At 40.7% G+C, this 27,657-nt stretch overlaps 2 protein-coding genes and 1 long non-coding RNA gene across 11 annotated transcripts in view; 2 read left to right on the top strand and 1 right to left on the bottom strand.

Annotated features, from left to right (window-relative positions):
• Window positions 1-698: 698 nt before the first annotated feature.
• Window positions 699-17,537, top strand: UBE2W (ubiquitin conjugating enzyme E2 W). Its single transcript, XM_028736695.2, has 6 exons — window positions 699-859; window positions 9,648-9,739; window positions 11,393-11,495; window positions 13,899-14,054; window positions 14,917-14,992; window positions 16,413-17,537. Exons 1-6 carry the CDS (start codon window positions 845-847, stop codon window positions 16,424-16,426), a joined length of 456 nt encoding a protein of 151 aa, XP_028592528.1. The 5' UTR covers window positions 699-844; the 3' UTR covers window positions 16,427-17,537.
• LOC114600508 (uncharacterized) lies at window positions 16,708-25,717 on the bottom strand. Of its 4 annotated transcripts, none has more exons than XR_013393893.1 (2): window positions 25,486-25,717; window positions 16,708-20,492 (listed from the first exon to the last, which is right to left on the bottom strand). It is a non-coding gene; the product is annotated as an uncharacterized LOC114600508 (long non-coding RNA). The 4 variants fall into 4 exon arrangements; XR_013393891.1 differs by having other exon boundaries at window positions 16,708-21,398; XR_013393894.1 differs by lacking the exon at window positions 25,486-25,717 and adding an exon at window positions 24,230-24,701.
• STAU2 (staufen double-stranded RNA binding protein 2) overlaps window positions 24,881-27,657 on the top strand; it is a 136,787-nt gene continuing 134,010 nt past the window's right edge. For 4 of the 6 annotated variants that reach the window (XM_028736691.2, XM_028736690.2, XM_028736692.2 and 1 more), the window contains exon 1: window positions 24,881-25,035. The gene's annotated coding sequence lies outside the window, so the exon portion shown is untranslated. Of the gene's footprint in view, window positions 25,036-25,148; window positions 25,288-27,657 lie in introns of those variants that run through there. The other 2 variants (XM_028736687.2, XM_028736689.2) reach the window with 2 other exon arrangements.

The raw sequence follows: 27,657 nt of genomic DNA on the forward strand, positions 1-27,657 counted from the left end.
CTGCTAGGTTGGCAGGAGCAGGGACCGAGCAATGGGAGCTCACCCCATTGTGGCGATTCGAACCGCCGACCTTCTGATCGGCAAGCCCTAGGCTCTGTGGTTTAACCCACAGCGCCACCCATGAACCGTATTGTCAGTAGTAGTTCTTCTTCATCATCAGCATTTGCACAACTACAGACCACGGAAGTTACAACTGGGGGCCACAGCTGCTCCACCTCTGTCCTAAAGGACAGGGACAAGATTGTAGGAGGTCTGCCTTACTTTGCTGGGTTGCTCCTAGAAACCCTCACCTTAAACGTTTTCCTCTGGTTGCAGGAAAGTACCAGGATGGCACTCAGCACCTAAGATTATTATAATTATATGTTTATTTATACCCCGCCTTTTCCCCTGACGGACTCGGGGCATCTTATAGATAAAAAAACTGGGTTTCTAATTTTTGTAAGCCGCCTTTATTTTCGATTTAATAGGAAGCAGAGATTAAACAACCACAAAAAATGAGAGAAAAAGGCGATCTAGGCGAGAACCGTTTCAGGCAGCCGACATTGGCGCCCCGCTTTTCGAAGGACGGGGTTTCTCGACGTCCGCTCGGAACTGTCCCTCTCGCCTACTTGGAAGCGACCGCGGCAGCGGTTCTTCCCGGCGCATGCGCTCTCTCCTCGGGCTGGCCGGCGCGCCCACGTGACCCGGACGGGGTGTGGGGGAGGAGGCGAGGAAAGGGTGCCGGCGCTATTGCCGCCGCCGCCGCGCTGCGTCTCTCCGCCTCTGTCTCTGTCTCTCTCTCCCTCCCGGCCCGGGCCGGCGGCTCAGAGAGAGGGGGGGAGGGAGGGAGGGAGGCGGATCCATCATGGCGTCTATGCAGGTGAGCAGCTTGCGGCGGCCAGGCTGGGGCGGCGTGTCCTTTCGTCCCCAGGTGTAGAGGGGGAGAAAGAGAGGGGGAACAGGGTGGGGGGGGGGCGGAAAGAAGGCGGCGGGGCCGGGGGGAGGAGGGAGGGCAGAGCGGCGGTTGGCGCGGGGGCGGCTCTCCTCTCGTGCCCCTGCTGCTGCTGCTGCGCTGCTTTCTGTGGATGCGGCTCCGGGGAGGAGGAGGAGGAAGCGGCGGCTGTTGTGGCGTTTCCTGGGCGAGCGGCGGGAGGGACTCCCCGTATGAGGAACTTGGCGCCGGAGCGAGGGGAGCCTGGGAGCCGAGCGAGGGGTTTGGGAGAGGCCGAAGGGAAGCCCTTCCCTCAGCTGGGGCAAAAGGAGCCGGGCATTTATTTGGGGTCGGGGGGGGGGGTTTGTAGGTGCGCGCGCTCCAGGTTGGGCCGGTACCCGGAACCAGCAGGTGCGTGACCCCCGGCTCTTCTCCCCTTAGGTGTGGTTTAGGGCTGGGGTGGCTTGGCCCGGGCTGCTGCTGCTGCTGCAGCTGCTTGGGAGGCAGGAGGAGGCGCCGGCGCCGGAGAGCTGAATGGGCCTTGCTGGCTTTTGCTGTGACAGGTCTAGTCGCACCTCAGGGGTTTCCCTTTAAACTTCTCCCTTTTCTTCAGGGTGATTTTCAGTGCAGGGCTGATACGGGGCGGTTGTTTGGCGGGCGGGGGGTGGCGATCCATGAGGGGATGATTTAAGGAGGGTCGCTCAAAGTCAGGAAGTGTGGAAAGTCATTCTGACGTCCTTCTCCTTTTTTTATTTTTATTGCATACGTTAGTCACTGTATGTTTTGCTTTAGGAAGCAAAGCGGCGACGGTAGCGCCGTCCTCTGCCTGATGCTTTGACGTTTCTCTCTCTCTCCCGCTCCGCCCCCCACCCACCCCCTTCTCACCTATTGTGCCTTGTCCTTCAGACTTCAAAAAGGAGAGCAAGCTTGTTTGGTGTGAAATCTCCTGTTCAGATCTGTCCTTCACCCAGTTCGCCCCACCACAGAGCTGCTCTGTGGGATTACTGATGTGATGGTGCATGAGAAGCAGTTTAGGAAAGATGCTAGGCTACGAAATCAACAAATCAGCACCATTTATTTATATCATTATTACCTCGTGTGGTGGTATTGGGCTACAGCCCTTTGTAGACAAAGTTATACAGTGGCACCTTGGTTTAAGAACAGCTTAGTTTATGGACAACTTGGATTAAGAACGCGGCAAACCTGGAAGTAGGTGTTTTGGTTTGTGAACTTTGCCTTGGAATAAGAACATGTTTCACTTCCTGTTGTGTGTGTTCCATTTGTAAATTGAGTCCCCCACTGCTATGGGAAAGCACACCTTGGTTTAAGAATGATTTGGTTTAAGAACGGACTTCAGGAAGTTTGTAAACCAATGTACCACTGTACTCGGAATAGACCCGTTGAAATCAGTCATGTCCTATTGTCTTCAATGGCTCTACAACCCATAGAGGTGGACTTACAAGCTTGACCAGCTTAGACAAGTACATCATCCTATGAAATAGGGCTGCCTGTGAAAAACACATATTACAATACTAATGTCTTTTAATGTTCCACTGGGCTTTCTGTTGCTTTTGGATGAAAGCTGAAATAAGCAGTGCATCCAGTGTTGCGCCTTTTTTTAAAACAAAGAAACAAGGATTTATATACTGCTTAATCATCAAAACCTCTGAGCAGTCTACATAAAATATAAAACATAGGACGATATGTATGTGATTTCAATTTAGAATTGATGTTAAAATATAAGAAATACAGTAACTACATATTTTAATATCAAAGAACAAAGGATATTTTTTAATTATGTGAAGCAAGATTAAACAAAACATGCATAACAGGCATCTAATGTTCCAAACAGATGGACAGACAAAAATCTAAACCTTATTTATATTCAGTTTAAATAATACCAGATTGGAGATTAAATTTGCCGATTTTTTTTCAAGAATTTGACTTGTAAAACTGCGTTGGAGCAGTTGGAGAATAGTTCTTTTAAATGAAGCCTTTTTTGGATTCACAGAACATTAATGTTTTTGTGAGTTCTCCCCACTCCATCTCTACCACTCAGCTTCTTTTACATTTCCCTTAGCTTTTACACTGCAGAATGAGAACTTGCAAGTTTCTCAGTTCTGTGATCGTTAAAGTGCACTACTTTTAGTTACAATAGAAATTGTGTTGTATTTGTTCTAATTTCTTGGTAACTTTCTGGCATTGTGAAATTTAGCTCTTGTTTCTTATTGTGGATACTGTGCTGTCAGGGGTATTGATTGAACTTTTGGATAATATGCTAGGGATACCTTATTTCCCTAGGCAATTTGATCAGAGAATCAAGTGAAGGTATTTACTGTAACATCATTTCCAGCTTTCATGTCTGTATAGCACTCTTGAACACTCTTGTATTCCGTTCAGTCTTAGGGAATAATTCATCTGATGACATATTTAATTTAAATGTGTCATTCATTCAATTATTGGTGTCACTTCCCTGTTTCCCAGGGTATACTGTATCTCAGGAGAGGGCTTGCCACTTTGGTCTTCTCTACTGTATCTAGTATGGGGCACTAGATATTTAGTAGCAAGAAATTGCCCAAAGAGGCCACATTTAAAAAAGAATTCTGCATTTTCTATGGCACTGCACCAGTTTAATTGCCTAGAGCAGAACTTTCCAAACTTTTCATGTTGGTGACACACTTTTAGACATGCATCATTTCGCAACACAGCAGTTCAGTTTTACAAGCAAATTGGTGATGAAACTAACTCCTTTCCAATCCCAAGGACTGTGGCGAACATTGTGCAGCACACCTACACACTGCAGCTGACACACTAACGTGTCACAACACACAGTTTGGAAAGCTCTGGCCTAGAGAGCTAAACTTTTGTTTATTCTTTTGTGTTGCATGCAAGTCTCCTACTAAGCAAATAAAAAACAATAATGTTTGAATATTTAAAAACCAGCAGTTTAACTTGTGTTCTAGCAATTGAAGGTGGTGTCTAAGCAGGAAGTAAGCTAATCTTAGTGCAGTGGATGCATGATGGTACATTGATACATATCCCCATTCAGCCATGAAGTTTGCTAGATGGCCTAGGGCGACTAATTCTCGCTTAATTTTAACTGTGCTATTTTAAAAAAATCTGATGTGGCGTGTGTGTGTGTGTGTGTGTGGTATGTACGCACACAGTGTATGTATAATACACTGAAATGAAATGCAGCTGAAGGAAAATAAGAAATGCATGTAGCATCATGAAATACCCACCTAATAATATGATGTAGCACTATGAGATTATGCTATGCTCTGAACACATTTTAGGATTAAACAGTTTAGGATTTGAACATATGTCAAGAACTGACTCATTGTAATTGGACATGTGAAACCACATTCCTCTCTGTCACTGGATGATGCTTCAGATGATATTAGGACCAGGGGGTTGACTGGTAGCCAGAAGTGCTTGGTTGTGGTTCAGATCCAGATGTGGGTTGCATGGCCACATCTAGCGCTGCTGCTGGTGGTTTCTTTGTGAGGAACATTATGATTGGCAGCTGCTGCTGTTGTGTCTTGAGCTTGTCAAACATTTCCTTGAGAGCATCTGTAATCCCATGGATGATCTTGAGGCTGTGTTCCATGGAAGGGTCAAACCCTGCAGTCGGATCATCTGTGTGCTTTATCACTTAGAAGAGTTGAGAAAATTGCTGGCTCATGCTTGCCATCCTCATCATCACATTCTGAACTTGATCTGACCAGTTCCTCTAGCTCTTCAATAGTCAATACCTGTTGACCCTCAATTAGTTCTCCCACTTCTTCCTGGATGAGGTCCACAAAACCACCACCACCCATTTGCCTGACCATCTGCACAATGTTCTCCACCCCAATGGCAATGGTTGGAAATCCTTTGAAATTGTGTGTGCATTCCTTCCACAAGTTCCACCAGCATGTATTCACTGTTTCAAGCTTGATTGCATCCACTGCCTGTTTGATGTAGGTGATGCAATGAGCAATGTAACCAGTGAAATCACACCTTGATCCAGAGGCCTGCTTCATAAATGTGGGAGCCACTCCTCTAAATGATATTGGTTACAGTACTTCTGAAATCCAACTAAACATGCACAATCTTGCTGTTTTAAACAGACAAGATGGACAGTGTTCAAGTATAGACAATGTTGGTCTTCTCCAAGGAGAGTGTCCATGTCATCTTGGCCAACAGTTTGAAAGGTATGCACAGCATCTGACATCTCCCATTTTGTTTGAAAAATGAAGTCCAACTTGGAATGGATGCATGTAATTTTATCTGCATAATAGTCACAGTGGATCACCAAAGTTTCTGTTTCCTTCCTTGACAAATTGTAATAGAGCAAGAATTGCTCTATTAGATGCCACTGAATACAGATTAGGCTGTTATGTTTGTATTCTTGTTACATTCTCAACTCCTTGGAAACCAAAGAGATAGCTGAACTCTACAAATAAGTGTTTGGGAATAAATGGGTAATTTTTCTATTCCAAGGATCAGTCAGGACCATGACAGAACCACCAGGCATGTCAGTAGGAAAATCCAAAAGGACTTCAGGAATCCATTTGGCTTCATAAGCCTTCAGTGGAACTCAGTAAGCAAATTGGGAGAGGATAACCTCACCACCATCATCCAACCTATCTCTGTAATAATCAGCATCTTCATCCAGGATTAAATCCTGATGGCAGCAGTGTTACCATTCATCAGCCTAGCTTTCAGGAGAAGCACTTGCAAGCTTGATGAGTTGCAGTCATGTGTGCCAGGAAATGTAGGGTTAAAGGAAGGATTTGAAAGTGATAGAGCATGCAATGCCTTGTCTTCCCTTCACCTGACCTTTCCAATTCCCACTGTCATATCTGCATCTGCCTAGGACTCTGCAAAAGGTAACACCATCAGCTCCAGTATCCCCCGCCTCCCTGCCTATCCAAATACATATTTAATGGGCATGCCTTCCAGTCCCAAAGGCAACCTCCTTTGGTGCTGTCCCCTTCTGGGTCACCACCACTGGTGTCCTGCAGTAGGACTGGTTTTCAAAACCTTCCTCACAGGGCTGCTCCAAATGTAGGCACAACTGGTGCTGATAGTAATGTCCTCACTGTGGAACTCCAGAATAAAATATACAAAAATGAAAGCAAGATAATAATACAAAACGTCTGTGTGTGTGTGTGTGTAATTGTACTACCTCAGCAGGCAAAACTTCCAGAAATATCAATGAAAAAGACGTAAAAGTAACCATCCCATCAAGGATACTGTCTAGCCAAATATACATTCCTCCCCACTACCAACTGCTTGCTTAGATTGTATACTTAGGCATCTGAGGCAGTCTCGTTCTCAGAACTAGCCAGACTGAAATGTGTCAGGGTGTTGGAGTACAACTCATATCAGCCCCTGCTAGCGTGGCTAGTAGTCATGGAAGATGGGAACTGTAGCCCAATAATTTTTCATCTGAGGCCACTTTAAATTGGCCTGCTATCATTCACTCTGAGCGATTTGACTAGAAAAAGGAGAGTTGAAACTAAATGGAAGGTTTTTCCTGCAGGAAAGGGTAACTTTCCATTGTCTTTCAAAGAGGTACATGGGCATTTGTTATGAAATCAATAGGGACTCACCACAGTGATCCATGCGACGGTCATCTCCAGGCTTGACTACTGTAATTCGCTCTACGTGGGGCTGCCCTTGAAGCTGACCCAGAAACTCCAGAGGGTGCAGAATGCTGCAGCAAGGCTCTTCACGGGGTCTCTACCATGGGAGCATATTCACCCAGTGCTTTTCAAACTGCACTGGCTCCCGGTAGAGTACAGGGTCAGATTTAAGGTGCTTCTTTTGACCTTTAAAGCCCTTCACGGCCTAGGACCCTTGTACCTACGGGACCACCTCTCCCGGTATGCCCCACGGAGGCCTCAAGGTCCATAAATAGCAACACCCTAGTGGCCCCGGGCCCTAAGGAAGTTAGATTGGCTTCAACCAGAGCCAGGGCCTTTTCAACTCTGGCTCCAGCCTGGTGGAACGCTCTGCCTCATGAGACCAGGGCCCTGCAGGATCTGATTTCTTTCTGCAGGGCCTGTAAGACAGAGTTGTTCCGCCTGGCCTTTGGCTTGGAGCCAATTTTATTCCCTCCCTCTCTTTCTTTTTTCTTTCCTTCTCCTCCTGCGATGAGGCTACATTTTAATATTTTCATGTTTCAATATTTTAATGTTGTATTTTAATTTTGTTTTTAAGTTGTAATCATTCAATTTGTTTTTATTATTGCTTGTAAGCTGCTCTGAGCCCGGCTTTAGCTGGGGAGGGCGGGGTATAAATAAAAATTATTATTATTATATTATTAAAAACTAATAAAGCACATTTAAAACAGTTCTAAACTATGCTGCCACTTCAAAGAGTGCTTTAAAAACTTCTGCATATGTCATCTTCATGTTGCATGTTAGAGCACATGATCTAAATATATGCCAAATGCTTAGTGTTAAATATTTGATAAAACTGTGATTGCATTCCAGTGGCAAAATCTATTTCCTTGAGTCTAGAAGGACACAGTGCCTTTGAGAAGAGATCTCTATAAGGTTTGCTGGAATCTGTTTTCTCCTCACACCCACCTCAGCAGTCCAGGGAATAGGAAGTCTGTGTGCATATCACATATCTCCATTCAACTTTGACTGTGCTCTCAAGTGACCGTGGTGGTGGTGGGATATGGTAGGCATTTGCAGACCTTCCATTCTCCATAGTAATACCTGTGTATGTGTGCTGTGCGGTAAAAATAGAAGTCTGAGCTCTATAGGGATCTGTCTCCCTATGGATACGGTGTCCTTACATGAGAACAAATCATGCCTTGCTTTGCATTTGAAAGTAAAGCAAATTTATTAATAAAGTGTGTTGAATAAAGTGTGTTGAATGTGAGGTAGGGCAGAGAGAAGGCACAGATAGTTCACCATGTGAAATTAAGGGATGATATGTACCAGGATAACCTTAATTTTTACCTTCCAGCTTTCCTGTTTTCATAGTTGCTGACCCTGTATTTCAAGGCTGCCATAATTGTGTCTAATTTGTTACTGTCTAATAATTTTATACTGTATTCGACTTTTACAGAAACTTGTACTAATCCATTCATTTTGCTTCTAATTTCCTTTAAAGATTCTCTTTTTGCTAATAACCTAGTAATTTGGGTGTAAAAAGGGTGGGGTTGAATTCTTTCCCCTTGTTTTAAGTAAACAAATTAGTCATTTGTTACTTCTGTAGCTCCTGAGTAGGTCTGTGATACAGTATAAAATAAGAGAATGCATTGGGGAACAACTGAAGCCCGAGCATTTTTTTAAAAATACCTATAAGTAAAGGACAAAACTTGTCTCTGCAGCTTGTGTGTAACTTGTGACTGCTGCTAGTGCTGCTACTGTTCTCTAGAAACAGAAATACAGTACCAATTATCAATGTAAATTTGTGAAAACTTCCTCTTCCGCTTATGTTTGGGGATTTCTTTTACAATGTAGCAACCTGCCAATGTTTGCTTCATTAACATAAAATGTACAGTTCCTTTCCATATTAAAAGCCTGCACCTGAAATGAACAGAAGGACTGTGTGTTCTTCAGTTGCAAGTTAGTGACTAACACCACAATCCAAACCATGGTTTAAGCTGCACAGCCCTAATTTCACTTACCTAGTAGTAAGCCCCATTGAATTAAATAGGACAAACTTTTGAGTTGACATGGATAGAGTTAGGACATGGTTTAGGATTGCAGTATAATTTACAAGGTATTATGTACATTTTCATGCACTCTTTATGCTGGAGTCCCAGGGTAGAGTACAACAGTTAATTTAAACAGAAAAAGTACAAAATTTCAGTTAAACAATAATTAAAATAGCAACAACACAATAAAATATGTTGGCAACCTTTTTTTTTTAACATCACTATGCAAAACTCTTCATTGCCACCTAACCATGCTGTGTTGGTGGTTCGGATTTCAATTCCCCCCACCCCACTTCCTAGTATGAGAAGATTCCAGGGCAGCATCTATTAATAGTATTTCCCTTTTCTTCCTGTTTTAGGCTTCCTGCACCTTTAAGCAAAGCCAGAATGCCAATATTAAGGGAAGTCTGCTTTGCCTAATCTCTAAACCCAGTAAAATCTTGAGATAAATTTTAAAATAAAATCTCTAGTCCTCATTGTAACAAAGGAATTCTGAAGAGACTGAAGTTCAAAAAGGAGACTCTCCAGATGCAGGCCACAATAGTTTAATAGTTTAGGCACACTCAGGGCCTTCAAAACTCTCAGTGAACACCACCTCCCTGTGCCATAAAGCGGAAAGTCCCTCCATTTCTTATGTGGTTTATCCATACAGTATGGGTGACTATTTGTGAAATACAAGTCCCAAGTTCCACTGGCGATGCAGAGGTTGTGTTCCATTTCTTGACTACTTGGCTACATTTTTTTAAAAAGAAGCTACTCATCACTCCGAATATTAATGCTATACACCACTATATGGAATTAATAGTACCAAAGGAAAATAAGTTGTTACACTTCTCAGAAGATGTTTCCAGAAATGTCATACAGAATTAAAAGTTTAGACCAGTGGCTTAGCATTGACACATGTCAGTCTTTTATGATATGAATATTTTTTATAATTTTTTGACATGTATCATGTAAGCTTTTTGGAATACTGTTTGTTGGTCAGCAGTAATATGTACCAAACAGTTACAACTGAAAGGAATATATTCTTTATGAAATATTTAAAAAGCTCCTCCTCCTTTCTTTTTTTAGAAGAGGCTACAGAAAGAACTGTTGGCTTTACAGAATGACCCACCGCCAGGAATGACTTTGAATGAAAAGAGTGTCCAGAATTCAATTACACAGTCAGTGTGTTTACATTTTCATAATTTATTTTCTAGGTGAAACTGAAAATGGGCAGCATGTTGTGTTTTCCTAACAATATACTGTTTAAAAAATTGTGAGATGTACAATATCTGACCTATGCATGTACATTAATTATATTTGCAAGCTTGTTATAGTATACTTATACATAGTTATTGACCTATGCATTTATATTAAATATATTTGCAAGTATGGTATAGTGTAAATATGGGGTTGTATCCAGTGCTACTGCACAGGGTTACGCTGGTGCAATGGGATTTGCATTTCCTCTCCTCAGGCCATGTGCCCCCAGGTCTGCTCTGAAGGGTCCCCTAACCCCTCTGAAGCAGATTTTGACAAAAGGGAGCAAACAGGAGAGAAAGAAGTTCATTGTGCTTGCAGAAGTCTCGCGTGCCTGCTGAGCTGTAGCATTGGATATAGTCTATAGTAAGTATTGGATTCACACAATCAGCAGCTGGAGCTGTTCTGTTACTCTCAAAATAGTTGGGTGGCAGTAAAGTTACAGAAGTTTTCTTTATTTGTTATATTTATATCCTGCCTTTCCATAAAAAATGCCCAAGATGGCATTTTTAAATGAATAAATTAAGAACGTTCTGCTTTTTATCTAGTTTTGGGGCTGTTCATTCTAAATGGAGTCACAAAACTCCACAGTTGGAATGCAGACTGATTTTAAAGGTTTTCTTTCTTCTACCTTTTCATGTGAGGTACTGAAATAATTATAAAGTGAAAGGGCAAAAAACCTATGGACAATTGTTCTGTATTCTATAAATATTTGTGTTCATGTTTGTTGACTTATTTGAAGGGAGCTGTGGACACAGTTGTCAGTATAGCATCAAGGTGTCCAATATTCAGAACTGTACACATAGTTTACACAACTGAATTAGGAACTGCTTTCAGCAATGCATGGGTGACTGGCTGGTGCTGTCAGCTTCAAGTGATTTAGGTACAAACATTGCTCACTTGGAGACATGATTTACAAGGGCATCCCTTTTTATAGAAAAGAATGGTATGTGGTTCTGGTAGTTTTGTGAATATTGAGAATCCTTCAGCCTTTTTTTTTCATGAAATAAGAAGTTCAGGTTTTGGGGTTGGCATCACAAAAGATTTCTTGCTATTGCCTCTAACTTTCAATAAAGTTAAATCTTCATTGCTCTTGATTAATTATGAATGTATTCATAATTTTTGTCAAAAGTGCACCAGGACAGTAATTTGCAATTTATATTCACAATTTAAACAAAAGCAGCTCTTGCTAGAATTGCAATTTACCTGTCTACCCCTCCCACTATGAAATAGCTAATATTATTTGTTATTAGAAATTTGAAAAGGTTATAGTCCAAATTTGATATCAGGCACAGTTCTGCTGTCAGGAGGTGGTAGACTGAATGTACAATTCAGAGACTTCCTTTAAACATGGCCAAGGATTAGCTCATGCAATGGGACTTTTAAAGATTTTTTTCTGTAAGCATTAGACCTTCCTCAACATTGAAAGTTGCTTTTTGCCACTATGAGATTAAAAGAAGACCCTTTTCAGTGTAGGAAACAGCTGCTTGCAAACTAGAACTCAAAACCTCCACTAGATATATTGAGTTACTAATTTTTTTCTCTGTGTTGTGTAATTTATTTTATTTCCAAAGATGGATTGTAGACATGGAAGGTGCTCCTGGAACATTATATGAAGGGGAGAAATTTCAGCTGCTATTTAAATTCAGTAGTCGGTATCCATTTGACTCTCCTCAGGTAACTTACACTATCATATATTTAGTTTCAATTTTAAACCTCTTGTGTAGCAAAAGTTGATTATACATTGATTACAACTCATTGGGCGAAACTCATTGCCACTCCAGCAGATATTGTGGAATTTCCCTTTTTCTCTCCTCCCTTGTTCTGGAGGGTTGCCCAATCCTGTGGAGCAGATTTTGGCACTACATGGGAGGCTGAAGTGGGGAAGGGGAAGGCCTCTGTGCATAAGTGGGATGCTACAATTGGATATCACACATTGTGTTATCTCTTCAGAGAGCAATAAGAATAGTGGGTTTTTTTCTGGCAGTAAGTGCTGTTTTGTTTTTATTTATAATTTTCATTTATATACAGTATATAACAACAATTATTCAATCATAATTTTAACATTTCAAACTCCAACTCACTACCCCCTCTTTCTGTGGTTCTTTACATTTCTTTTCATCTTCCTGCATACTCCAAATTATCTCAACATATTATTTTATATATCTATTCCCATATATATTTTGAAACTGCAGGTTTTTACATTAATCCTGCCAATGTGTTAATCTATTTACTGTTTGTTTGTAAATACTCAATAAACCATTTCCATTCCTTTCTAAAAAAAATTAAAATGTTATCTTGATTTCTTATTCTCCTGGTAGGTTCGCCATTTCGCCGTAGTCCATTAACTTCTGTATCCATTATTCTCATGTCAAGACCTCTTCTTCCTTCCATTTTTGGGCACATAACATTCTTGCAGCTGTGGCTGCATACATAAATAAATTTATATACGGTTTAGATAGTTCTGATCCCCTAATTTCTCAAAAAAGCTTTTGGGTTTTTAAAAAATAAATGTTATCTTTTTCAGTTAATTACATAACTTTTTCAGTTAATTACATAATTACATAATCTCCCAGTAAGCTTATTGCAAGGTACCATTCACATATGAAAAAGGTACCAACTTTCTCTTTACATTTTCAACACATATTCGATTTTGATTTATACATTTTTGCCAATTTTCTAGGTGTTAGGTGCTATCTATATAGCATTTTCATATAGTTTTCTCTTGAACTATAACATGCTGTAAATTTTATATCCACGTTCCATAAACGTTCCTGTACATCCATTTCTACATTATGACTAATATTTGTTGCCCAATGTATCATTGAAGATTTCACTTGTTTGTTCTTTGTCTCCCGAGCAATAAGAATAGTTTAGCCATAAATTGAGCACCTAATTATCCACCATGGCAAATAATATTGACATTTTGAGTGGCATTCCTTGTTCCAGCAATTGACTGTGAACCATGCCTTATCTTTATGCCTCATCCTTAGCACTCAGAAATTTGCCTTCGTGCCTGTGACTTAAAAATGGCTTGCTAAACAGGAGCAAACTGGATTAAACAGGAGCAAACTGGATTAAAGTTTATATGTAACATGGCTAGCTGTTTTTCACTGAAACCAAAAAATGCTGCACAAATTCTGTGACTTACCTGTATTTATATTAGAATAAAGTTATAAACTCAAACAAAAAAGCAGTCAGTCCTTGGTGGGGCCCCTAAGCTAGCTTAGCCCTCTGAGGACCAGGGCATGTATACCCAGCTGCCCAACCCTCTGCATGGGCCTGGTTAAGGACTTTCCTTTTGTGGACTGCTTTTGAATGAGGTCTGCCTGGCATGTTCGTTGACATCTTTTTGGTGCTAGGTAAAATACTACCGTACCTTTTTTTCTTAGACCATGATGACATTATTCACTATTAGTGTGCTGCCACAGTTTTCTGCTTTTGTTATTGAGGGTGAGGAGAAGCTTTGTGTATTTTTCATGAATAGCATGTGCTTTTATGTGAATGTGTTGATGTTATAATGTATTTTTACTTTTGCTCATGTATTTAAATATGATGTAAATTGATTGGACACCTTATTGTGTAACAAGTGGTCAACCAGTTTGATGATTAAACAATATCCTTATCTTGGGCAAAAGAAAGAAATAGCAAAATCTGTGTTGTGTGCATGGAATAAAAGAAGATCTGAAATCATACCTTAGGAATTATTGTATATGGAAAAGAAGAAGTGAAATCCCATTTATTACATAGTGGATGACCAAGTGATAGACTCTAAAACCTACATATTACAAGATAGGGAAAGTAGGATGTAATTGATGTTTTTTCCAAATTTGGAAAAGGAATAATGAGTATGGATTATTTAGTTTGGTTGAAATTATGTCTTTTCATAAGGCATATGTTTTGGTCCAATGATTGATGTCATAAAACATGGAAGTTATATAAACTGTGTAATTTCCCTCTCAAATTAAGTAAATCATAGGTGATATATATATATATATATATATATAGAGAGAGAGAGAGAGAGAGAGAGAGAGACTGTCAATAAAATGCTAATATATTAATTCTTTATTTTATTTTTAGGTCATGTTTACTGGTGAAAATATTCCCATTCATCCTCATGTTTATAGCAATGGTCATATCTGTTTATCTATTCTAACAGAAGACTGGTCTCCAGCTCTTTCAGTGCAATCAGTTTGTCTTAGCATTATTAGCATGCTTTCCAGCTGCAAAGAAAAGGTAAGTCTTTAGAAATAGCCTTGTGATACGACGAAAACCTCCCATTCTAAAACTGAGGTTTTATTGATACTTATTAATTTTCCCTTTCTAAGCGTGATGGAATAGTTTAGTAGTTCTAAGTTAAGTGATATGCTGGAACTGAAGGTCAAATGAGTCAATATTTACTGGGGGGGGAATATTTCTGTTGAGTAACTGTTACTGCAATAATAAGGTTTTGTGTAGAAGAAAGGCAATTGCTTTTCTAATGCAGTAAATAACAAACATTAAGACTGAATAGTGTATATACCAATTTCAGTTACTGAATTAGTTCATGTAACAAAAAGGAGTGTCGGAATATAGCAGAATGCACTTGGTCTGCTCTCCAGTGCACTTACTTGGGATTAAAAGCCCCATTTAACTCAGGGAGACTTACTTCTGAGTAGATGTGCATAGATTATTGCACTGTAAGGTATGCAAACATTTTATTGAATAATAATTTGGTGTCTATTCAGACAAATGCTAGAATGCTAACCTATGTTAGTTTATTTCAGCAAATATAAATTATAGCACCTTAAAAGTTTTTAAAAAATTATTATGCGCAAACGAAGACAAGAGCCTACATGATTATCATGCATCTCAAGTTCACTTTTATTCCACTGAATCTTTATTGCATAGGTAAAATAACCCTTTCTGCTTCAAAAACCATTAAGTTTGCAGCACAATCAGAGGGTATTTTGACTTTTCAAGCTGGCAAGAGTTGGAGAAGAAGAAAGCTCCTAAATGTCAAGTTCGCTTATCATTGCTATGAATGCCTTTTTTGCATGTATGTATAATCTTATACTGTATATCAGAAATATACTGATTTGATGGGCCTTTATTGCAGAGACGACCACCTGATAATTCATTTTATGTAAGAACATGTAACAAGAATCCAAAGAAAACAAAATGGTGGTATCATGGTATGTATTGACCTTGAAGAAATAAGCAATGCATCTAAGAGCATTTGAAGTTCCTGGGAATAACAGTGGTTAGATTTGCTTTACTGAACACAATACTGTATGTGAGGAAGATTGATAGCTTAATGGTAGAGCACTTGCATGCTATGTTGAAAGCCCCAGGTTCAGTCCTTTGCTGCATTAGTAACAGGTTTAGTTAGAAAAAACCTATGCCTGACATTGTCGAAAGCTGTTGGCAGTGAGTGGACACAGTACTATCATATTTGATATAAGGCAGCACTTTGTATCCTGGGTGGTCTTCAACTGAGTTTTACTCAGAGTAGATCTTTTAAAATTAATAGTCCTAACTTAGTCATGTTCATTAATTCCAATGGGTCTGCTCTGAGTAAAATTTCATTGAAGGCCACCCATGTATCCTGTGTAAAAATAAGCCTCCGATATCCACAGAGATTGAATTGGATCTGGACTTGCAGCTAACTGGTGGAATTCTGCTTTTACCAGAGGAAGCAAGGAGGCAATTTCTACTAATTTCTGCTTTCCTGTGCCTCCTGAAAATTTGGGGGTTGGGGTATTCTCTGGAATAACATGAGAGATTGCATGGCTACACTGAAGCAGGAAGGGGAATTGGCAATAATTAGTTCCTCCCCCCCTTCCACCAGCAGGGAGCTTCTTCTGGATCTCTGTCCCTTCTGCAAAATGCAACAGGCCTTCTGTCTATGGAATGGCCAGTTTGGATCCAACTCAAGAAGTCCATAACACTAGAACCCTTCCAGCCCCCAGCCAAGTTGTGACACATACAAAGAGTCAGCTTTTATTTTAGGTGCATGTAAGGAGTTGCTGGTCATGATGTATATGGGTACCAGTTACATTGGACTGTATCCAACTGCGCGAGGACTTCCACTTATGCAATTCCCTTTCCTCTCCCCGTGTGCTTCTTCAAAATCTCCTTCTCCACTGTGCAAGCCAGGAGGGTAATGAAAGAAAAGCATTCAGAGTATCTTATCAGGGATAATAATATCTGCTGTGGCTGGACTTGGATGGGAAAGATCAAGAGCAGAACCTAGCGGAATTCTGAACCTTTTTTCCTTGAAAATCTAGGTCCCATGGCAATGATAGAGGGATGAACTGTTGTTTGAAGAAAAGCAAGCCTAAAATCTGCTTTGGTTCATAGTTCTTTGCATATTGGCCTTAATTTATTTAAACAGAACAAAGCAATACATTGGTTCAGATTATGTGGTCTGTTTTTCCAGAATGTGTAGGTTTTCATAATTTTCCAGGGTTCTTTATTGAACAAGCAAATCAATATATGTTGACCTTGTTACCATATGTGCTGGTAGGTGATATTTTGGCCTTAAATAATTTTGTAGATTTTGGACATCAATATATGTTTAGTACATAATTTTGTTTTTGTTTTGCTTTAAAGATGACACTTGTTGATGCCACCATTTTGTGATACTCCTAACAGAAGATAGTCCTACTGAGAAAATGAGCACTTTGATCATTCAGTCTTTGAACTTTTAACCTCTGACTGGAAGTGACAAATAGGCAATGAAGACTACTTCCCTTGACTGCATTTTTACTGGTGTGCATTCTGGGCGCATGTTGATCGCTGGTTCAGTCCATGCTACTGACGTGCTTTTCTTAGTCATACAGTATTAATGCAGGTGTTAGAAAATGTCAGAATTCAATCTTTAAATTTTTTGGGAGAATTCCAGGTCTTCATGTATTGTGCAATAATAAGAATTTCTTGACGGTTTTTGGTGTACCCATTGCCGGCAAAAGATTGTATCAGGAAACTTATACCCCTGCCACAAGAAAAGTTAGATGCATGATAGGGCCTATAAAAAGTTTGTAAGTATATTGGTATTATAAAGTAACCTATCTTTACTTTGAAAGCCACCTAATTGTTTAGATTTGGATTCTGTGCACTGTGATCAAAAAACTAGCAGCGTGAGTTGAAACATGCTTAGCTAAAGAACTAATAAGATCATTGCATATTTACTGAACTCTCAATGTTTTCACAATGAATTCCTCCCCCCCCCCCCCAAGTTATATCAGCAGAGAGGTACGTACTATGTTATAGCCCTATGGTAAAATGGATACCTTTTGTGTGTGTATTATATTTCTGAAACAAAGGTATGAATAAAATAGAGTAGGGGTGATTTAATCAAGGCAAACTTTGTTCTGAAAATGGGAACAGACGGCAGTGACAAAACTGAATTTGCTGCAGTCCATGATTGGGCTTGTTAATATGTACACTAGAGCTGTTTTCCAAGTAGATTGCACACTGTTATTTCATACTAGCCTTCAGCATGAGCCCTGTTGCCTACACAATATTTCATGTATTTATACGTTTGAATTTTTTTGTTTGAGTTCACTGTTTCTTTTGTTGTGTTGTATGTCATATTTGAATGTTACAAAACAATATTTTCACTGAAAAGCTGTCAGAAGATATTTTCTTGTAAATTATTTCTTTACCTTGTAAACATTTATCTTGTCTTCTAATCCTGTACTATAAAGGAAGAAATACATTTTGGACAGAGACGAACTGTTTTGACAAAAAAGTGTGGATCTTTTTATTTAAGTTTAGACAAAAGTATATTTTTCTTACCTTGTCCCATACAGCCATAGCAATTTTTCCAGGTTTTCTCCTTCAAAGATCTGCCTACAACTAGATTTACCTTTTATATAGAAAAACAATTGTTAAACAATAGTGAATTGTTCTTCACCTCTGTGTAATTTTATGATACTGCATCTAGGCTGTCTTTTTAGGAAGCACTGATGTGTCTTTTATAAACTTACTACCTTTACACATATGCAAACTTTCTATTTCAAAGCTCTTTTTAATGTTGCCTTATTGCACTAAAAAGAAAATCAAACCTAGTAGTCAATAAATGAATGTCTGAATTGAGTACAACTCTTACTTGATTTTTAAAGTAAGAACCAGGTCAGCTTAGCTTAAAAGAACCTACTAGGATTGGCTGAAGATATTCTAGCGTTTTTTTTTACTGCTGTGTTGTAACTTACAAATTTTATAGATATGTACATACTACTGTATCTTCTCTAATATTTAAAACAAATATAATCATTAAACTCAGGGGTGGGTACAAGTCAAATGGAAGAAAATAAGTGTTCTGTATTGGCACTGAATTGCAAACTATCAATTTGGTAGGGCTGTTTTAAACAATAAATTGTTATGTTTTCTATTTTGAGGGAAACTTTATTGGCTTCTTAATCAAAAGTGAATAGATGCTGTGGGTATAAACTTGTATGTAGATGTTCATAGTCCTCCTTTAAAAAATGAGAACTATTGCTCTTCAATTTCTGTTCAAGCCAAAAAAAAAAACAAAACACTGAGGGATTGGAAGGTGTATATCTCTTTATAATTTTCTCCTATATTTTTACTTGTAAATTAATTTATAACAATCCATTATGAGATGTATACATACTGATAGTATGCATGAGCAGTAACCACTGAATATTTAATCAGCATCTTCATATTTGCATAAATCATCTAAGGAATGTTGGAAAACTGTATATTTTTCTTCCGCAAAGCAGATTTACATAATTCATCATGTCAATCTGTTCTCTTAATCCACAGTGAAGGAACACCTTCATAGATCTGAAACTTTAGATTACTTTGTCCATCTAAAAGACTAATGTAATTGTTCCCACACTGTGGATTATGTTACAGAATAATTGTTTAAAAGGATGTTAATGTCCATTCTTAAAAACAATCCATGCACATATTTTCATTTATATAAATATCACAGTATGGATTAAATACAAATTACCAAACAAAAAATTAAGTATCTGGGTGTTTTTACGCTACTGCTGTGTTCAAAGAACTTGATTGTTATCTAAAAATACTATTAATCTTAATTTAAATCAGGAATAGGCAATCACCAACGTAAGACTTCATATTAGCAATGAAGTTCTTCTTGCTTTTGTGATGGATGAAATTACTTGCTTCAGCAATGAAAATTGTTTCATAAGAATTGACCTGCAGGATCAGACCGAAGGCTCATGTAATCCAGCATCCCATCTCCTGCATTAGCCAGCAAGCAGGACATGAAGGCAATAACTCACTTCTAGCGTTGCACCCCCAGCATCTTTCAGTTGGTGACTTAACTGTCTTCAAACCTGGAGGTAGCATATTCCATTATGACTAGTAGCAATTGACAGTCCTATCCTCCACTAACTTGTCTAAACATCTTTCAAAGTTATCTTAGCTGCTGGTCATCTCCATATATTATGGCAGCAAATTCCATGAATTAATATGTACTGTGTATGTTCTGCCAATCCATACCATTGGATAACCTTGTGCATTATGGAAATGGGAGAAAAAAGCTTATTTCTACCCATTTTATCTGCACACATATTTAATTTTAAAGAGTGGCTGGGACCCATCAAATGGGTGGGGTATTATTATTATTATTATTATTATTATTATTATTATTATTATTATTCCCTGCTAATCAACTCCCCCCCCCAAAAAACTTAAATGGCACAGACACTTAAGCTTTCTAATTGGGAAAGGTGCTCCAGCCTCTGATCATTTGGCTGCCCTTTCCCAGCTTTGTGTTGCTCTTTTTGAAAACAGCTGACCAAAACAGTTCACACTATTCTAAATGTGGTTGAACCATAGATTTTATATAAGACATAATACTGAATTTTAAATTTTTCATATCCCTTTCCTGATACTCCTTAGCATGGGATTTGCATTTTTAACAGTTGCTGCACACCAAGCAAACAGGTGAAGTTAGGCGCTCTTGACCCAATGTGCACTCATATTGAATTGCATTTGCTATGTTATGCCCGTTCTCCCAGTTTGGAGAAGTCCTTTTAGAGCTCCTAACAATCCATTTTCATTTTATCACGTGGAATAATTTGATGTGATCAGAAAGCTTGGCCATCTCACTATTCATCCCTATCTCCACAGGACTTATTTTAAAACCATTTGTGTCAATACAAATCATCTTGGGACGTCACTTCTAACCTTTCATTGTGAAAAATGTCTCTTCCTCTCTGCTTCCTGCTCTGTACCAGCACAGCAGATGCCAATCCATACAAGGACTTGCCTTCTTATCCTGTCACTGCTAAATTTACTTAGAAATTCTACTAGATCACTGCTAACTTCACATTGGAATTCTACCCTATTCACATGCTTTTTGGGATTCATAAGAAATCTGTCATATTGGTAAGGCATGCCTTTCCTTTACAGAAGCCATCCTTATTCTGCAGCAAGACTTGTACTTACATATGTTTACTAATTTTAGCTTTAATAATACGTTACCCAAATTTACCTGGAACAGACATCAAAATAACTATTCAGTTATTTCCTGGATCTCTTCCTGTATGATATGCAGACTTGGAGATTTGCTAATCATTAACTCATCAGTAACTCCTTCAGCTTCTCTTGGCACCTTTGACTCCGTCCTTCAGATTCACTCACTCCTCAGGAAAAGAAACCTGTCCATATATAGTATCCACCTTTCCACTTCTGCAGTGAAGATGCAAATACTTTGTTCAGTTTTTCTGTATTACCTTTCAACATATCCCCCCCCCCCCTTGCTCTCTAAGATCCTAACAACTCCCTGGCTAATTTCCTGATTCTGATACATTTAAATGAGTTGTTTTCTTTCTTAATGTTTTTACACAATGTGCTCCTAAGATTCCCTTTCCCCACTTGCCTGTCAACTTGTATGTATTTTGCCAAAATCTGTGCACCCAGCCCTGGCTTTGCCCTACATTATCATTCCTTCCAATGAAGACTTTCTTTTAAAGTATCCTTGACAGACTCTGCTTGTTAACTATACCGACAACTTCTTGTACGTCATGCCTTTCATACAACCTGTGGTGTACCTTTTATCTGAACTTTAGTTCTTGCAGTTTTAATACGCCTGCAAGCCCTTTCAATTAAGTTAATCCGCTTGAATCTTCCTTTCAACTTCTTTTTAAGTACATCAACTCATATATTTTTTAAAGAAGTGTCTCTTCAAGTTAAAGAGAACTTGGAACAGTTTACAATTCAAGAGAAATAGAATCTCAATTTGCATCTGAGGGTTAGCATGCATGCAGATTGAATTATTGAGAATAACGTGTCTGAAGTAACAAATACCTTTTGAATTGTGTGTGTTCCTTAAAACTGCAGGAGGACACACATCTTTTGTGGGGGTTAAAAAGCATGAGGTGGTAAGCAAATGATTTCACTTTAATTGGAGGTCTTGTCTAGTGCTGGCTTCATTAATGTACTGAATGCCCTGTGGGTATACTTGCAGAAAAGCAGCAGTTGAGCAGTAGAACTGTAAAATTGCTTGTCTGTTCTGGTCAGTAATAAAACAGTTCAAAATTCATGCCATGAAAACATTGTTCTTCAAAACCTTTAGGAATGTTTTTGAACGTAAAACTGGAGAAAGGAAGAGATAATTAGACTATTGTCAATGATGTTTCACGAAGTGCAATCCCATTCATGCATACTCAGAATGGTGTTCCATCGAGTGCAATAGAACTTACCCCCTAAGTAATTATGTGTAGAATTTCAGTGTAATCTTAACCATGTCTACTCAGAAGCAAGTCTTACTGATTTCAACGGGGCTTGCACTCAGATACGTGGGGCTAGGTTTGCAGTGTAAATTGTCCAATTGCACTGAAAAATCCTTTCTTTAGAAGGTCAACTCAGTTGTGATATTTTCTGCAAGCAGAACAATTGAACTAATTTATTGAGATGTAGTCTGTTTCTTTATGTACAAAATTATCTGTGTTTGAAACATTCCTATTCCTCAATAAAGTACTTTTTCAAACAGAGCACCAATTCTGTCTAGGTGCCAATTACAAGGATGACAACTTCAATACTAAGAACTCTAATTTTGTTCAGGAATAAGGATATAGTTCGTGTCAACAATAGCCCATAAATTGCCTACATCTGTGAAGGCATGCAGATATCTATGCAGTCTTTTGCTGTACTAAAAAGATGTTCCTTGTTAGAGTTCATATTTCTTATTTCCCTAGGATCTGTTCTCTTTACTGAAGGAGATACACAGCAAAGGCAACAAGCTGGATTATAACCTTTCATATTCTTACATTGTTTTTAGGCTTTTAGTGATAATGTATGCTACAAGTCTGCCTAAGAAATATGTTTACTGAGAATGACGCCCTAATGCCTGCAACTGGACCCATGTTATCAGGCTTCTCTCTGTCCACTAAATGCTTCTCAGCTGTGTGGTTCAGCAAGCAAGTCTGGAAGACCAGGAATTATAGCAGTGACAGAAAAACAAGGGAGGTGTTTTCTTCAGGAAAAAAGTCACAGAACTGAAATTACAGTGTTGCTATCTGAAAGTATGGCTGGGCAAGAGTACTGAAGCAAGTTAAATATAGAATTAAAGCTCTTTATTTTATAAACACAATGCTATCAAATAGGACAAACCTACAATGAATTGAAAAATGAGGAGGAAGACATGCCCACTGAAATCAATGTAGTCTTGAATAATTTTAAGTCCATTGATTTCCATGTGTCTGCTCTGCAAATTAATTAGGTATCACCCTAATATATTTATTTTAGAAGTGCTCTTAATAAATGCATGGATTTGTTTGTTAAAATTACATAGACTCGATTAATTCTGCAAAAGTTATATTTTGGCACACGTTCATCAGAAGTCATCACTAGAGCCTCGTGTACAGGTCCATTACTGGACATAGCACTGCACTTCTCAGTAGGAGTTACATTGCTGAGCGCACCGACCCCTCTCGCTCTCCAGGCTTCAGGAAGCTATCAGCAAGCCTGGGGAGCCCGCGGGAGTTCTGCGCTTCAGGCAGATATCCGCGGCTGGGGGGTGGGGGATAATTTGTCCCCCTTTATTCCCCCCCCCCAAAAAAAAACTAGGTGCGTCCTATGGGCCAGTGCGTCCTATAGGGTGAAAAATACGGTACTTTGGCAAAGTTTGGGTTTTGATGGAGGAGAGAATGATGGAGAAGCAATATCTAGAACTACTTTGGAGATTGGGTGGGGGAGACAATACAAGGGCCTGGCCTCTTCAGAGTGGCCTGTCATTAGCTAGGTCCTAGTGATTACAGTTTTCTGTCAAGCAGAGCCCTTTCCTTCTAGACTAGCCCTACCATTAGGGAGTGTGAGATGGCTGCCTCATATATCAGATTCTGAAAGATGGCAGCAGCCCCCTGGCTAGTCCTCCTAAGTCATTTGATTCTACATGCAACTTTAGTAACATGTATTGTTACCCACCTTTAATCATAAGGCTCCAGGGCGGGTTGCAACAATTAAAACAGTGTTAAAAACGCTTTCAAACAATTTACTATCACCCGCTCTGCTGATCCTAACACATGGGGATGGGGGTCTGTAGGAAAGAAAGCGGTCTTTCAGGAATTTGGGACATGAGTTGTTGAGGGCTTTAAACACTTCAGTGAGTTGGGCCTAGAATCAAACAAGCAACCAATCCATCTGCTTTAAAATGGGGGTTATGTCCCAGCTAGCTATCTGGCTGCTTCATTTTGAACCAGTTGAAGTTTCCAGGTCATCTTCAAGGGCAGCCCCATGTAGAGCGCATTGCAATAATCCAATCTGGAAGTCATCAGAGCTTGGTGTACCATGGCCCAGTCAAATGGGGCCATGGCTGGTGAAGCAGCTAGAGATGGGAAAAGGCACTTCAAGCCACTAAGTCCAAGGCACCCAGAAGCACTTGAGCCTCCAGTGACAGTGTTGAAACCAGGAGCACCTCCAAACCACAGATGTGCTCCTAGGGTAGTGCATCCCCATCGAGAGCAGGCAGTACAGACAGAAAGACATCCTCCCCATGCCCCCTCAGGTATAAATAATAAAAGTATTAATTCAGTGGCGTAACGTGGGGGGTGCAGGGGGGGCTGGCCGCACCGGGCACAACATCTGGGGGTTAGGGTTAGGGGGCGCAAATCCACGGGTTAGGGGGCGCAAATTACTTGCTGACAACCCACGCTACGCCACTGTATTAATTAATACTATCATCACCATCATGATCATATGACTGATTGATGAACAGGAAGGGGGAGATCCGCATCCCGATCAGGATGCTGGGCTCAGCCCACCCACCCTCAGCACAGAGTCTACTGTACGTTTGCTTTCTTTCTCCCCTTCTGCTGCCAAAATAGTTCAAGCCTTGGGGTGGGATGTGGGGAGCCACCCTATTCTAAAGGTCATGAAGCTTACCGGGTGGCCTTAGGCCAATCACTGCCCTTCTCCACTTAACCTACCTTGCGGGGTTGTTGTGGCGATAAAATGAGGAGGATGTGGGATAAAAATATAAATTGTACAAAATACAGTGGAGAACTAATTGCTGAAGCAGAATATTATTTTTGAGGGGAGCCTGTTTTGGGTTGAGCCCTTGAAACCTCCAGCCTCCAACTACCTACTTTTCTTAAAGAGTAAATCTACTTTGCCTATAGTGTTGCGCCTGATCCTCAAAAGGCTTGCATACAATTGAGGGGCGGGGGAGGAAGAAAAAGAACAACGCAGCGCAGTCCGTTCAGTCTGCAGCGGAGCTCCTGTTTCGGATCCGATGCAGGTGCAACGAGTGGCAGCCAGGCGCCTCCTCGGCTGCCAGCGCCTAGCAGCCCCGCTCCGTTTCTGCCCACACGGGGGGCCACAAACCCGGCGGACCAAAGCGACGTTTCTCGGAAAGAGCCCTGCGGTGCCCGGAGCTGCCGCTGGGGGGCGCAGCGAGTCCACCGCCGCTCGGGCGGCGCGAAGGGAAGGGGATGCGGACGGGGCCATTTGCGCCGCCAGGAGAGGGGGGGAGCGGCGGCGGGGGTCGCGCGCGGGGAGGCTTCCGCCGCGGCGGCCGGGGAGCGGGATGGTCCAGGGAGCTCTAGGCCGTGGCTCTGCGGCCGGCACCGGCGAGCAGGCCGCGGCGGTTGCGGGCCTAGCGCCGCGGCCGGCCGTCGGGGGGGTGGCGGAGCGGTTGGTTGGGGCCGGCGGCGGCCGAGGCGCGGCGGCGGGGTCAGTTCTCTTTAGTGTTTGCCGATGTTGGAGGCGTCTCCAAAGTGTCCCTGGGAACCAGGTAACTGAGGCCGCGGGGGGTGCCCGGACGGGCCCCGACGGGACACCGGGAGGGACTGGGGGGGAGCAGAGGCGAGGGCACCGGCTGACGCCGGGCTCGGGAGATGCTGGAGCCTCCGCGGCGTGAGGGGAGCCGCCTCCCTGCCTTGCCGCCCTCCTTCCCGCTCTGCCCCGGAGGCGGGCGGGTCGGGGACTCGGTCGTCGTCGTCCTGAGCCTGGTCGGTCGCCCTTGCGGGGCGGACGAGGCGCGCAGGTGAGAGGGACGGCCGCCCGGGGAGCAGCGTGCTGCTCTCGGAAGGCAAAACAAACACAAAATAAAAGAGCACGCCTGAGCAGCCAGAAAGAGCCCAACGCTCTCCTCCTCCTTGGAATGGACGTGCCTTGAAATAAGGGATGCCCCCCACTCCCAAAAGGGAAAGAAGTTCTCCGTCCACTTTATATAAATACCTACCTGTTTCTATTGGGCCGCAGAGCTCTGGTTATTGGACCCCTTCATTGCTTAGCTAAAAAACCTCCAAAACTAGCCTCTTCTTCTTCCTCCTCCATGGCTGTCCCTAGAGAGGGTGTGACTTTTTTTTGGCTCAGTTGCTGCGGCACCTAGTGGAAGCTGTATTGATCTTCACAGCTCATTCCCAAGTCCAGGGACTGCGTAGGGAACCCTTGATTCGCCACTTTCTCCACTTTCTTAATCCCCATGGTTCATCCTTTAATGTGGAGTTAGGCAGGAGGCTTCTGACCCGAGGAAGCATGGCTTGAATTCTTCATTTGACTGCAACTTGCACCACCTATAAATTACTTGAACACTTAATGCATGTCTTGTCCTATCATCGTCTCCTACTCATGTGATTTTGTGTTCTGTTGTAGCCATGTTTTGTTTGTACTATGCCTTGGGCCATTTATTTAATAATGAACATTATATTTGTATTCTGCCTTTTCTCCAAGAGGCTCAGGGCAGCGTAGATCAAGGATTCCCAAACTGTGGTCTGTGAGCCTCATTTAGTTGGCCCATGGCATGTTTGTAGATTTGTGGTTAAAAGACGGGAACTGTACATCCATCACATTTCATATCGATTTTAATTGTATTTTTGCACTTCTTTATTGTATTTTACTGTTTTAAAATTTGAATTCTATGGAGTTAAAATTGTAATACAGTAGAGTACAAAATATGTAAGAACCAAAAATAGCAATGAAAATACAATTAAAAATAATACATCATTTAGCACAGTGAAATACAATTGTTAAAATGGGCAGAAAACCATTAAGTGGCCCACCAAGACTGATGGAAGTTATGGCTTGCAGAGGAACAGCCTATATCTGCGGAACCAGTGCAGATGCTGCCTGGAAATGGGTGACTACATTCTACAGCAGGTCCAATTTGATATTACATTTATTAATGTAATATCAGTATATAAAAAAGCATCATACACAGGACCTATCCTTGAAAGATGTAAGTTTCCCCTGATGTAGAATGCAGTGGTCCATTGCTTGGCAGCATCTGCAACTGGTTCTGCAGATATAAGTTGCCCCCCTGCAATCCATAATGCCCATCAGTCCCACCAGCAACCCTAAATGAATGTGGGGCATGCCCACCTCCTCACCTATATAATACTCTGCCATGTTAGATCTGATGGAGTTGCAATTGAGTTTGAAGTTGAGAAACAGAAGTTTATGCAGGAAGGCATCAGTGGCTTTCTTTCATTTTTTAAACTTCTCCCCCACCTTTCATGATGGAGCTCAAGACAGTCTACATAGATGGTTATCTCCTATACAGGTACTGACTGCACCCAGGTTACATAGCTTCAACAAGGGGATTGTGTCTTCTGATATTTAGTTGTAATGCCCAAGAGAACGAGTAATTTAGAAATGAAAGTAAATGAATAGATTAGTTTTCAAAGATCAGGGTTTTAAAGATCATACAAAGTTATGTTTGCAAGTAGATGATATATGTTGTGTAGTCAATTAGTAAAGGAAAAAAATACCAAGTAAAAATATATTTGTATTGTGCTAGTGATGATCTGACACCAATTGATTAAGTTGGTGTGATGGCCTGGAATGTTTATAAATACTCCCAAGTGCCTATAAGCAAAGCAATCCAGCTTTTCTGAGGAAAAGTTGTCCTTTAGCTCATTTTCATTATACACACAGTGTTGGGGACAAGCATGCTGGGCATGCTTGAGGACTCAGAAGAGGTACTATGAGACAGAAAGGTGAAAGGGCAAGGAGGCTGAAGGAATTTCACATACTGATTTGAATTAATCCACTAATAGTTTGGTTTCAGACATCTCTCCCAGTTTCAGTTCTATTGGATTAGCTGTTACGAGTGCTTTAATATTGCTTACTCTCTGAACTGATTAATTCCATTAAAACATTTTTACATCTGGTCATAGTAATATTTTAAGTTGCTAAAATACATAGTGATACATGAACTTTAGTAAGGGCAGTGCAGTATGTGAAAATGTGTGTCAGTCACAGATAGTTCGTGACAAAAAGTTATGGAATAAACATTTGGTTTATAGGAGTTTTGGACAGCTTTCATAAGAGAGAAAGAGAGACAGAATAAATGAATTGGGACATTGTTGCAAGCCACTATCATCTTTACTTTTCTGATTGTTAAACTGTCAAA

Source organism: Podarcis muralis, chromosome 8, assembly GCF_964188315.1.
Source record: "Podarcis muralis chromosome 8, rPodMur119.hap1.1, whole genome shotgun sequence".
Taxonomy (NCBI): Eukaryota; Metazoa; Chordata; class Lepidosauria; order Squamata; family Lacertidae; genus Podarcis; species Podarcis muralis.

What these genes read in the sequence shown, in the direction of transcription:
- UBE2W (XM_028736695.2), top strand. An exon ending in ATCCATTTGACTCTCCTCAG is followed by an intron (nt 11,496 to 13,898) that starts GTAACTTACACT and finishes TTTTATTTTTAG; the next exon opens with GTCATGTTTACTGGTGAAAA. An exon ending in TTTCCAGCTGCAAAGAAAAG is followed by an intron (nt 14,055 to 14,916) that starts GTAAGTCTTTAG and finishes CCTTTATTGCAG; the next exon opens with AGACGACCACCTGATAATTC.